General features: G+C 53.6%; 1 protein-coding gene across 3 annotated transcripts in view; it reads right to left on the bottom strand.

Annotated features, from left to right (window-relative positions):
• ATP9A (ATPase phospholipid transporting 9A (putative)) overlaps positions 1-12,491 on the bottom strand; it is a 108,883-nt gene that overhangs the window by 61,279 nt on the left and 35,113 nt on the right. For all 3 annotated transcript variants that reach the window (XM_016122075.2, XM_036229273.1, XM_036229272.1), the window contains exons 5-9: positions 7,425-7,483; positions 6,071-6,122; positions 4,375-4,469; positions 1,199-1,279; positions 760-835 (exon numbers count right to left, since the gene is read on the bottom strand). In XM_016122075.2, coding sequence (XP_015977561.1) covers positions 760-835; positions 1,199-1,279; positions 4,375-4,469; positions 6,071-6,122; positions 7,425-7,483 — 363 coding nt within the window. The remainder of the gene's footprint in view (positions 1-759; positions 836-1,198; positions 1,280-4,374; positions 4,470-6,070; positions 6,123-7,424; positions 7,484-12,491) is intronic.

Below are 12,491 nucleotides of genomic sequence, written 5' to 3'. Positions count from 1 at the left end.
AATGACAGCTGTGTGATGAGTTCTACTTCTGGAGCAAAGTGCCGGGTTCAAGCCCCGACTTTGCTTTTTAGCAGCTGTGTGACCTTGAGCAAGTTAGTGAAGCTCACTGAGCCTCGGTTTCCCCACCCGCAGCGTGGGGAATAACACTAGCCCCGCCCTCATGGTACTGTCGGGAGAATTAAGTGAAGTGTCTAACACCCACTGGGCTTGGCACGTGCCGGGCACCCACCAACGCCCCCCAGGACAGCTGCAGACCCAGCTCGGCCCCCCAAACCTCTTCTGCTCAGCTTTGCCCCACGTGCAAAACCGCAAGGCACCCGTTTGCGTCGTGTCACGGTGTCTGTCCTCCAGGCCGAGGCTCCGAGTCAGGCCGAGGGCCGTGTCCTGCGCCCCGGAGCCCCGGAGGGCGCTCAGCGGCCCTCACAGACACAGCTCCCCGCCGGCACAGCTGGGCTGAGCCACTTTCTGGTAGAGATTAGACTGTCAACCTGCAGAGGCAATTAAGGGCTATTCCCCAGAGCGGACGCCACAGAGAAGTCCACGGGCCTGAGCCACTTCTCTGCCCCGTGTCTCTAAGCGCTCGAGGGGCAATTAGATGCCAGTTTAATTCCCCAGAGGTCCAGGAATGAGCAAAAAACACCATCTGAGCGACGAGGACTCATTTTCCCGGCCGACGGATGATTAGTCCAATTACACAGAAGGATGTTCCTTTCCCTTTCAAATTGCTAACATATTCCTCAAAAAAAGGGGACGCCTCACCTGAAGCGACCACGGTGCCGGCCCAGAGGGCGTTCTCTATGCTCAGGCTCTCGCTGACGGGAGGGTCGCTGTCCTCCTGGAAGGGACCACAGGACACACGCTTACCTACCGCGGTTCCGAAAGGACACACGGGCCACACCCACCCTGCTCTTCCCCGGCCAGGAAGAGACGGGGGACCCGCTCAGGGCAGACGGCTCAGCCAGGTGAGACAGGCCGAGCCCACGGACTACAGCCCCGGTGTGGGGACAGGCTGTTCGGAGGCCGGAAGGAGGCCCGGCGGTGTCGACCTCCCGAGAATCAACCTGTCAGCTTCCGAGGTGGGGGCACCTCGGCCCCGCCTGGCACAGAGCGACCGCCCGACAGAGACCTGTCCACACGTCTCTGCAGGCTTCCGGCACGTGCACACACTCCCGGACGGGAGTCCCCGAAGCCTACTCACCCTGGTGAACGTCCCCACGAAGTTGTGGATGTCGATGTCGGGCTCCTCCGCGTAGACGTAAGATCGGATCCGAAGGAGGTCCTGCTCGACAGAGGTAACGGGTCGGAGTTAGAACAGGGTCAGTGCATGAGTGGAGAGATTTCTGGAAGCAGCCGCTCTTTTTCAAAAGCGACTGTGTTTCTGAAACAGGACAAACAGGCTCTCAGCATGACGGGGCAGGTGGAAAAAGGAGGAAAGAGTCTTCCACGAGGGAACTTTAGGAATTGCTGCGTGCAGCATCCCAAAGGCGCTGGGAGATGCCCCCGTGAGGGGGCTGGCTCCCCAGTGTCTGACGGCGCAGACCCGCGCCTGCCACCCTGTGGGCTCCAGCGTTTGTGCCCGGCAATGAGCACTCGCTGCCCCCGCCGCCGTCGGCCACTGGGCACCTCCTCCGAGCACAGCCCTGGAGGAAGCCGGGCTGGGGAGCGAGCGAGCGCACTGCGCATCCATCGGGATGTCTGCTACCCAACGGGGAGGGGCGAACCGTGGGCGCCGGCCCAGCTGCGGAGAAACCAGAGCCCGTGTGAGCTGTGACGGGGTGTGGGAGAGCAAAACCGCGCGCGGGCCCTCGAGAAAAGTAAACGTGGGGCTCCCGCTGGCACAGAAAGTCCATGTGCTGAAAACGGGACCCCGAAGGGGTTCTGGTACCCCCATGGTTGGAGCGTTACTCCTCACGACCGCCAAAAGGTGGGCGTAACCCAAGGGTCGCTGACGGGTGGACCCACGGGACAGACTCTGCACATACAGCGGAATGCCACTCGGCCCTAGAGGAGGAGGGAGCCCCGACACGTGTGAGAATGTGGGGGACCCTCGAAGACCTCGCGCTGAGCGAAATCAGCCCGTCGCGAAAGGACAGACACCGCATGACTCCACGCCTCCGAGGTCCCGGGAGTCGTCAGACTCAAAGAGGCACAAAGCAGAAGGCTGGGGGCCAGGGCTGGGGGGCTCGGGGCGGGGGGGAGTTTCCGTTTTGCATAACGAAGAGTTCCGGCGAGGGACAAGACAATGGCCGCACAGCCGCGCGGACGCTCTTCATACCACCAAACTGTCCATTTCAAGACGACACGGCGATACATTTTACGTGGTGTGTATGTCACCGCAACTTTGAAAACTGGGGGGAAGAAAAATCCACGCATTTCGGTCAGGCAAATTCAGGCCCCAATGCCCCTAGGCAACAAGGGGCACTAGAGCGGAGGCCACCGGGCCCCCCGCGGGCAGGGCCCGGGCCCTGCCGCCGGGCTGGGAGGCCCCGGACACAGCCGTGTTTGCTCAGCTGCCTTGCTGTACCGATGAGAAAGGCCCAGAGACAAAGTGCAGGAGGGAAAACCCTGCCGAGCGGCCGAGACAGTCCGATCCCCCCGCCCCCCAGGTCTGCAGCTGGCCGGGCGTGAGCAGGTGCCCCGAGGAGGGCCAGCAAAGGTCGCCCCCGACCTCGCGGGACCCCTCGCGGGGAAAAGGTGAACTCTGACACGGGGGCTGGGAGCAAGACTTCTATCTCACTTTTTCCTCTTTCTGTACAATTTGACTTATTTTTTTTATTAAACAAGAATATATTCACTCGCAGGAAATCTTTTCATAGAACCTTTTGATCCACAACTCGGTTAAAATGCTGCTCCTCACTCAGGCCCCTTTGGCCACTAAGGCTGAGAGTTCAGACGAGACGGTAGTGCCTTTCTGCAGAGCCCAGCCCAGGCCGGAACCAGACGAGGGGCAAAGAGCGTTTATTACACCGAGTAATAATAACACACACGCGGAACCAGAACTCTCTGCTGCAGGGCCGGCAGGCAGCGTCGTGATTCTAGGCTCTGGACTGTCTCCTAAGGAGAGTCCTTCGAATCACGTGACAACCAGAATCTTTTCTTTGGAGAAATCACACCGGGGAGTCGAAAACGTCACCCAGATAAAACCAGAACCACCTGGTTAGACAAGCCCCGTCTCTGGGGTGCCCGGAGACTTCACAGGGTTCCCAGGGCTCCCGACTACAGTCAGAAACTCACTGTTTCAGGTTTCCTGCTTTGAAAGGCAGTAAGAGTGGTGCTGGCTCGCTCGGCATCAGGGACGAAAGCCATCGGCACCGTGGGCAGGCGCACTTACTGCTGTGCTAACTCCACTGCGACACGGAACTTTCTCTCGCCCACAGCTTCCCCCACAGAACTGGCACGGAGCGGCGTCAACCCGCGGGACCACGGGCCCGGGAAGAGCTTACGCGTCTCGGGTCACGCTCTCAGGCCCCGCCGATGGGGCCAGCCGGTCTCCGGGCGTTTGAATGGCAGTCTGTGATTTTGGGACCTAGTCCACGGGCCACGCCCCACCACGTGGCTTGTGTGTAAGGCTACTCTGACTCCCTCCCCGCTTCCTCACGCTTCAGATCACAATGTGAGCGGTGTGGGGCTAGCGAGGTGCGATGGGGTCCTGGGGAGCTCTAAGCACCTGTTGGTTCCGACTACTTAGCCCACCCCGTTAGAGAGGACCTGAGCGCTGGTCCACGCAGCTCTACACGCTGTTCCACGCATGGCTCTACACGCTGTTCCGTGCACTGCGTGTTCAGCCGTGGGCAGAACCCTGCTCTCGAAGATGCTGCCCTGAAGTGAGTGGAGGGGGAATGCCAGGAGGGGGAGACCCTAAAGCGCCTGTCGGACAAGGAGACCTGTGCGCAAAACCTCAGGACGTGGTGCTGGCCGGGCAGCAGACACTGCGGTTGCGACCGCTCCCGGTGGGCACGGCGAGGGCAGAGAGCGGAGGCAGGGGCATGGGGGGGCCGGTGTGGCTGCAGGAGGGAGACGGCCAGACGCGGAGGCCAAGGCCGCCACACACGGACAGACAGACAGACAGACAGATCTCCTGGGGCGTGAGGATGACGGCAAGGACGGCAGCGCAGCTTCTGAGGGAGCCGAGAAGCTTCCGGACGTTCCCAGGCGGAGCGACGACAGGCCCTGGCCTACCCGTGCGCTTTACGCTCGGTTCCCCGGAAAGGGCTTCATCCTGCACGCCAGGTCACGTGGCCGCGGGAACCGACCGGTGCTCGGGGCTCCCCGGGACCCCGCCGCATCCCGCCAGCCCCTGCTCACACCTGACACCTCACGTGTGGCCCCTGAGGGACGGGGGCTGGTCTGGGCCCTGCAGGGAACGCGACTCACGGCGGCCGTGGGGAGCCTCTGCGTGCAGGCCACGGGCAGCCGCAGCTTCCAGTCCGTCTCCCCGTCCAGCTGGTCCGTCCGCAGGAAGCAAGACCCTGTGGAAGGAAGCGGGGCGCCGTCTAGTCACCTGCGACTCCAGAAGCCTTCCCTTGGCAGCTCCTGCTCCGGTCCTTGTAAAAAGAGCCAATCGATGGCCAACGACCCAAAGGGAAGATGAACACCTGGCTTCCCTCGTCCTCCACAAGCTCTGGGCTCAGGAAGGTCTGGGCTCGAATTCTCGCTCCAACCCCACTCACACTAGGATCCTGGGCCAGTTCCCTGACCTTGCCAAGCCTCGGTATGTCCCGTCTGTAAAGCGGGGTGAACCGCAGGCCTCACACGCTTGTTGTCAAGACTCGGTGGGTGACGGAAGCCCCCAACGCGGCGGCTGGCGTGGGGTAACCAGCACCTCACCAGTGACCAGACCTCCTGGATTCAAGTCTGGGCTCCGCCACTTCCTAGCTGCCTCAGTTTCCCTGAGTGCAAAGACGGAACAATGATGGCGCCGACCTCGTGCTGGGAGGACCGAAGGGTGGACCCAGGCAAACTGCCCGGACAGTGCCCCGAAAGCATCTGCCGGTATCGCCGGCTCACACGTCGCACAGGCCGGCAGCTCGGCCTGACGTACAAGTCGGAGGTTATACTGAATCTACTGGCACTGCAGTTAAGACTTCAGACACCTCTTCGGGAAGAACGCTTCTAACCTTTCTGTTTGTTGGTTGGTTGGTTTGTAAGGTCAGAGACCCTAACCCACAATGCCCCATTTTCAGTAACTGGGGTACAGGGAACTCATTAGAGAGGGTAAAGCTGCCGTTTTTAAAAGAAGGCCGTTTTAATCGGGCATCTTCCGCCCCCTTTCTACATTACTTAATGGATCTTTAGTATAAAATGTCATCCATACTTTTCTTCAGTTTGTCATGAAATAGGTTGCAGCAACCTCAAAGGAATAGAAAAGCGCATTTCTCAAGGGTCCGGAGATCTCCGACTGTGCCCGAGAGGTGAGAGGAAAAACAGCCTTGTTTCCTCAGAGGAGCTTAAATAACAAAAAAATAAAACCAGAAAGGAGATTGGAGTCGACCGTCGGGGCGGGCGGGCAGCGGCGCCATCCACGCCGGGAGGCACATGCAGCGGACAGGGCCTCGTCAAAGCCCGGGCAGCCCGCTCCGGCCCGAACGGGCCAGAACGTAGGGAAATGTGCCGACGGCCCCGCCTCCCACGAGCAAAGGGCCTCTCGCCGGCTTCTCTACTGCCCCCTCTCATGCTGGGTGCACCTTCTGGTATTTTTCTCAGGAAGCAGAGGATTTCTGGGTGCTTCTCTCTATCAGGCTTACTTATCCGGCCAGCTCCCGAAGGTGAGCTCACTGCAACCCACAGAGGACAGCCACCGCTGCTGAGTGTGTGACTTTACCAGCTGTGACTCAGCAGGGGGCCGACTAACTGTATCTTTGTCCTGGTCAAAATCTATTGACCTGCTAGCACCAAAAACACCTCTTTTTTTTTTTTCTTTTGATGACTACACTATTGAAAGAGCTGTTTCTGATTTGCCTCCATGGCTCCAAAATGATCATCTACTTCTGTTACATTTTCAAATGATTATTTTGCCAAATTACCACTGAAAGGTTAATGGTTATTTTCAAAATTGATCCCAGATGTTTACCGTTTTTTTCCGACGTCCTCAGGAAGATCATGTCAGCAGGCACCCGCTGGTTCTGTGTTATGAAAAGAAAGACTGTTACTGTGAATACCCATGTGTGGGGTTCCCACCCCCTCGCCCCCCAGCCCCCCCCCCACCCAGTGGGGAGGGAGCAACCAAAAACCGCAGCCTCTTTTAAGTGCCTGCCTTTGTCAGGCAGACTTGGGGATTTATTTTGTTTTGAATCTGAAAAATCTTGCATGCTGCTGTTACGTCCCTAATCCCCTATTGAAATCTTATCTAGGAAAAAGGGCTTCTAGTTTTCTGGTGAATCCAACCATTACCTCCTGAATTCCAGCCAGGGAGGACACAGGGTCTAAAGTCCGCTACCCTAGCTGGCTTTCCCCTAGGCGTCTGCAGGAACCAAAGACATGCTCTCTGCTCACGCTTTCTGCTCCTACCAATTTTCTGGCTTGATGTCTGGCTTCCAGCGGGATTTTAATAAGAAAGCCAAGAAGTAGGAAGCAACAAAAGCCATTCTCAGAGAGAGAGAGAGAGAGAGAGAGAGAGAGAAGCCAGCAGCAGCCCTCATGTAATTATGAACAGAAAAAAAGCACGTGAAAACATAAAGGGGTCCATGTGGTTCTTCGGAGCTGCCACCTGGGAGACTGTCACTTTGCCACAAATCAACTTTGAGTTCTTGGATTTAATCCTTTTAAAAGAGCATAGTTCACTTCCTACAGAAATGAGTTGAGACAAAATCCTTTTCTAATCGAGTATTATTCTGAGACTCTCCGGGATCACCCCCAAGATCCAATACCTTCCAAATAAACGCAATTTAAAAAAAAAAAAAAAAAAGACATGAGTGTTTGCGAAAGTAACAAATGGGTTTAGCAGCGCTATTTTTAAAAACGCATGTTTGGCCTGTTCTCATATTAACCCCAACTCCCCATAAAATGATAGAAAAGCACAATGTTTAATTCAAAAAACACAAGCTCAAATTGCTCCAAAAGTTAATGGCGTAAACATTTTTACGTGCTTATGTAACACGCAGACTTCTAGGAGAGCCTTTATGATAACAACAACAACAAACACGTCCATCAGGAAGTCAACACCTGTGTTCGCCAGCAGGGCGTCCGGCTAACCGGCACACATAAACCTTGAAAAAATATTGTGTGTGTGCGTCTCACGGGAAAGAGCTTTGTCTCCCCAGGCAGAGCTGTGGGGTGGACTCGCAAACAGCAGGAACACATTCGATGAGCCCACCAGATGCACTCGTTACACGTCAGGATCCGTAAGGGGCGGCAACAGCATCGCATTCACACACACACACACACACACACACACAAACACTCACAGCAGCCGAGACCCCACTCACCTTTTCAACGATGATGAGGTCTCCAACTTGGATGTTAGAGCTCTTCACCTTCATGGTCCCTGCAAAGAAACAGGTCCAAGCTACATCATGCCTGAATTCACCTCCATTCCGCGTTGTCTCTACGGGCGCCGGCCGGGCTGCAGGTGCTTCCCCGCCTCGACCCACCCCTCGGCAGCATCGTCACCTCCTGCCCCTCTGAGACGAGGTGCACCTGCCACACACACAGGGCTGCAGAGACCCGCGCCCCTCAAGTGACAGCTTCCGTCCGAACAGTGCCTCGGACACTTGTCTAAACCCAGAGTCATTCAGTCTCAAAAAAAAAAAAAAAAAAAAAAACCACCAAAAGACACAGAAATGGGGGAGGAAGTTAAGAATTAGATCCACGGACAAAAAGGGCAATTCTTAATATTCAGTCGCACCAAAAAGATGCTGACCCCAGGCGACTGGTTTTGATTTGCGACTGCGGTGCAGTTCGGTTCACGTGCGTGCGATCGGACTCTCCTGCTGGACGCGTATCTGGGTGAAGAGTGACGGCGAACGTTCAACGATAACCGCGCTAAGCGCTGCCTATGATACTGACGCAGCGACGGCTTCGTTCGTTTCTCACGACGGCCATCGGAAAAAGGGACGGCCATCCCGTTTTCGGATGAGAGGAGGCTCAGGGATGCCGTATCTCAGTCTCACGGTCCCAACGGCCCGGGGTGCACACCCGCATCTGACTCCCGAGGAGCGGGTCAAAAAGAGAGCGTTCGGCTCAACTCTAAAAAAAAGGCATTTACTAAGTGCTACGTCCTAAAAATTTGAAAGTGAAAGACAGTCCTGCCAGAGGAGGAGTAATTAGGGGGATCGTTTCATAAACTATGTAAATGTCTGACCAATGCACTGGATACTTGCAACTAATAAAATTTTAAAAATAAATTAAAAAATAAAAGACAGCCCTCCCATCCTAAAAACACTGTCTCGCGCAAAAGCCAACACACTTGTGCCTTAAAGGGCCCAGAGAGTGAAGAGTTTAGGTTTCACAGGCCAAGAGACAGGTTCCCACTCTCCCAACCACTGAGAGGCTAACAGCCTAATGCACACTTATGTTAGTGCACACGGGTGAGTGAAAGGGTGGCAGAGAGTCCAGTGTGCGAAGGGGGCAGAAAAGGGGGAGACCTCCCCATTGGAAGAAGGACCCAGACACAGAAGGCCCTTGATGCTTCATTCAACATTCAAGCACCAGATGCTGAGCACCTGCCGCATCCCGGGCATCTCCCTAAGCTGGGGACCTCTGGGACTCACATTCCACGGGAGGGAGGCAATGAACAGAGAGTGGGGTGCAGGGAGGTGTCAACACAGGAGGGGTGAGGCCAGGATTAACCCGAAGAAGGATACCATGAAGGCAAGGAGCAGAACACGAGGAAGGTCGGACGGCTGGTCGGCCAGGAGCCCAGCATCCTGACAGCGAGCCCGGAGAGAGAAGGTGGCCCTCGAACCTGGCGACGGGTCAAACTCTCGCCCGAGGGAGGAACGCCATACAATTTTTACGTCGTCGGTGTCTCTCGTAACGAGCCCGTTTAACTCACAAATGCTCAGCTGAGAGAGAGGAAAGGAATAAGAATGACGATTCAACCCTCCTCAGTAAAGTCTGTGCCCAGAGCGAGGGCGAAACGGACCCTCGACAGCCATTCCCTCCACACACACACGCCAGCCTTCACGGACGAGGGTTCCTAGCCCTCGTCTCTTCGGCATGAAAAATAACTTTAAAAACACTAACAAAATAGCCTGAGCGCGCGACCCTAAACTTTTACAACTTTGCACAATATTTCGCACCCGTCACATAATTTAACGCCAGGTGCCTTTTTCGCTAATGCGACACCACTGAGCCTTTTCAAAGCATTCCAGTGATTTCTAGTCAAACTGCTCTGATAGGGTCCGCTGGGTTTGATTTTAACTAATTTTTGGATTTAATTAAATGCTGCCAGGATGAGACATAGAACGAGCACTAACGACTTCTGAAAAGCACGAAGCACACGGAGACGGGTTGGACCCGGCCTCGGTTCCTCTCCAGAAAGGAGCATCTCCCCCTAGAAAGTCTCTGTCTTCATTAAACACAGTGTGAAGTTCAGCCCGATGGCCTCGGCCCTGGCAGAAATCGTTAGAAACGGGTGAAGGTCTAAAGGCGCAGGATTCTTTTCCTGCCTTAACAATTCTGGCCCACCAGGGGGCAGCAGGACAGCCCTTTACAGACCTCCTTCCTGGGGTAGCTACCCAGACCCGTCCGGAAGGAAGGTCGTAAATTCAACGGCCCTCGGTGCCAGTGAACTTTTCCTTCACTGGCGTTTGCCCCAACTTTCCCAAACATAAATTTACACGTTGTCTTTGGTTTTATTACTGAAATTTATGCTGGCAGCCTGGCCCAAACGATCACGCTGGTATTCCGGTTTTTGAGACGTCGTTACAAGTTTTCATTTCTAGCTGAGGGAAGAGCACGTGTTTCAAGCCTTATGAAGTAACAGTTGCACATGTCCGTGTGTGTGTATGTGAGCGGGACAGAGAAAAAATCATGAGGATTATACGAAAAGGAGCGACTGTGATTCTTTCCAGGGATGTTGGGGGATGTATCTTTTTCTCTGGCATACGTACTTTCTAAATCCTCCACATTGATTTTTTTTTTTTTAATAATGAGCACGAGGTGCTTTTCTAATAAGAAAAAAATAATGATCAATTAAATTAGCTCAAACTTTTAAGTGATCCAGATTTCTCCCTCCTTACAAGGGAGTCCTGATTTACGACAGGTTAATGTGAACTCTGCCTCTCTCTGTCCATCTGCTCTATCTCAACAAAAACCTCTTCAATCCGCTGTGTTGGCAGAGCCGTTTCTCACGAACCCAGCGGGCCGATCCCTCACACAAACAAGTCTCCTGTATCTGCCCGCGGGCCATCGGGCCTCAGGCTCCGTCATCTCAGAAGCCACACCGCCACGAAGTCACTGCGTTTCTTCACCAGGGCCCCTCAGTAGCATTTCAGTATTTCGGGGGAGATGAACCTCAGCTTTGCAGCGTCAACAAAGGGAGACAGACCTAGGAGACACTCCCACGCTACTGAGCTCACCACGCGCCGTCCTGACCATGAATGTGGACTTCCTGTCCCTCACTGTCATTTTTTGGCCACCGAAAATGTGCAGTGTGGGCCTGCATGGGGGGCTCCTGTTTAGTGTCTGTGTGTGAGTGTGTGTGTGATGAACGAGAAAAGACAAATAAAACTAAAGGAATGAAAAGGAGAAAAAGCGGCAGGAAGAGACGGGAAAGCAGATCCCGATGCGTCCACCCCAGCATTCACTGGGGCTGGCTGTCGACGTCTGGATAAACGGCCGAGCGTTCAGTGGCTGGGATTAACTCACGGAATTGGGGGAAAAAAAAAAATTGTAAAATTGTGGAAAGGACCCAAAACACATGACTTCTCGCCCTACATTAACCACTCTCCTGAATTATTTACCACCGTCTTGCCAAAAGGGGGAGCATGAGATACAGATGCACTCCGGCCGAGGTCCCCATCTTCCATTCCTACCAGAGAAATACGAGAAACAGAAAGCAGCATGTTTCGTGACGGTCATCTATCTCAAGAGGGGGAGAAGCATCCGCCCAGGCCATCATCTGACGGGATGGGGACTCTTGGCGCCCCTCTGAGAAGTGAGCAGACACACTTCCCCTCAGACCTCTCTCTTTTCTTCTCCTGGACCCCGTAACACTGGATCACCCCATCTTCCAACCTCTGGGCGCCGGGATTTCCCCATGCATCTGCAGAAGCTGGGTGAGAGATTTTCACAAAGGTTAAGTGGAAAATTCTCCACCAGCCACATCGTCAATCATTAAATGCCTTCTATAAAATAAATGTACCCCTCTCGGCTTTCAGCACTTCACCGAAGCCGCCTCCCAGCCAGAGTTTATAACAGGGAACAAACTTCCAATTACTAGAGCTGTTTATTTCTGTAGAGATGGACCCCGAGCCTTTCATAAGCAAATCCACTGAGCCCAAACCATGCTTTCATGGATGACAGCATCAGAATAAAAGCAGTTTGTCTACACTGCTGGGAGAAACCAGATGTTTCTCTTGAGTTGAAACAAGCAAATGACAATTCAGTCAAAATGCAGAACAGCCTGCAAAGAAGAAAAAAAAAACTTTTTTTTTTAAATAAATTCTGGGGCACTAGTATGGAAGGGCCTATTTTTTTGACCCCAAACACCTCCAGCGATCCTTCCATTTTTCGCCATGCATACAGGATAGAGATTGCTTGTGCAGCTCGAAAACGGCAATCCCCGTGCTCTAACCTGGTTAATGTTTTACTCTTTAACTCACACTCTAATCTGACCGCACAGTGATGAGTTGTAAATTCTACAGCATGTGTACACTTCCTGGGCTTGACATTAAAACGCGTCTGGTTTAAAGCTGAACATTTCATATTCCAATACAGCCGTCTGCATTCCCCGAAGCCTAAGAAACAAATGATATTTGAAAACAGGCAACGGATTAAAAGATATGATTGGAAATTCCACGGCCACTTCCTGGGGTTTGTGTTTAAAATAGTGGGAACTTAAAAAAGAGAGGCTGTGGTTTAAATGTGACAAGTTTATACCCAACAGAGGCTTAAAAATAAATATGTAAATGATCCTTTCTGCTTCTGGTGCCCAATAATGATGAAACAGACCAACACCCACCCCCAAGGGCGAGGGGCGGGGGGGGTGGGGGGGGTAAAGGCCCAAATACCTCCTGGAAAAGATAATAATAGTACAATCTGCATGTGAGATTCTTTCAGAGTTTTTTTTTTTTTAATTAAACGATAGATCAGTTCACCAATGATTTGCAATAAAGTGAAATAATTGAGTACTTTGGAAGAGAAAAGGAACCTTGGGGGTCTGAAATAGCAACTCTGCATCTGTCGGAGAATGTCAGAGGAAGTGTTTGGCACGGTCTTAAGACGTGTAAAAGTAAATGCTCTGAATCTTAACGAGAAGCTGAGGCAGGGAGGACTGTGCTCCCAAAAACTGTATCTTAGGTCCTCAAAAAAGGTCCTGGGCAAGACTT

This window comes from Rousettus aegyptiacus, unplaced genomic scaffold (genome assembly GCF_014176215.1).
Source record: "Rousettus aegyptiacus isolate mRouAeg1 unplaced genomic scaffold, mRouAeg1.p scaffold_m13_p_12, whole genome shotgun sequence".
Lineage (NCBI taxonomy): Eukaryota > Metazoa > Chordata > Mammalia > Chiroptera > Pteropodidae > Rousettus > Rousettus aegyptiacus.
Note: the sequence above shows the minus strand (reverse complement) of the source record. Positions and strands in the feature narration are given on the sequence as shown.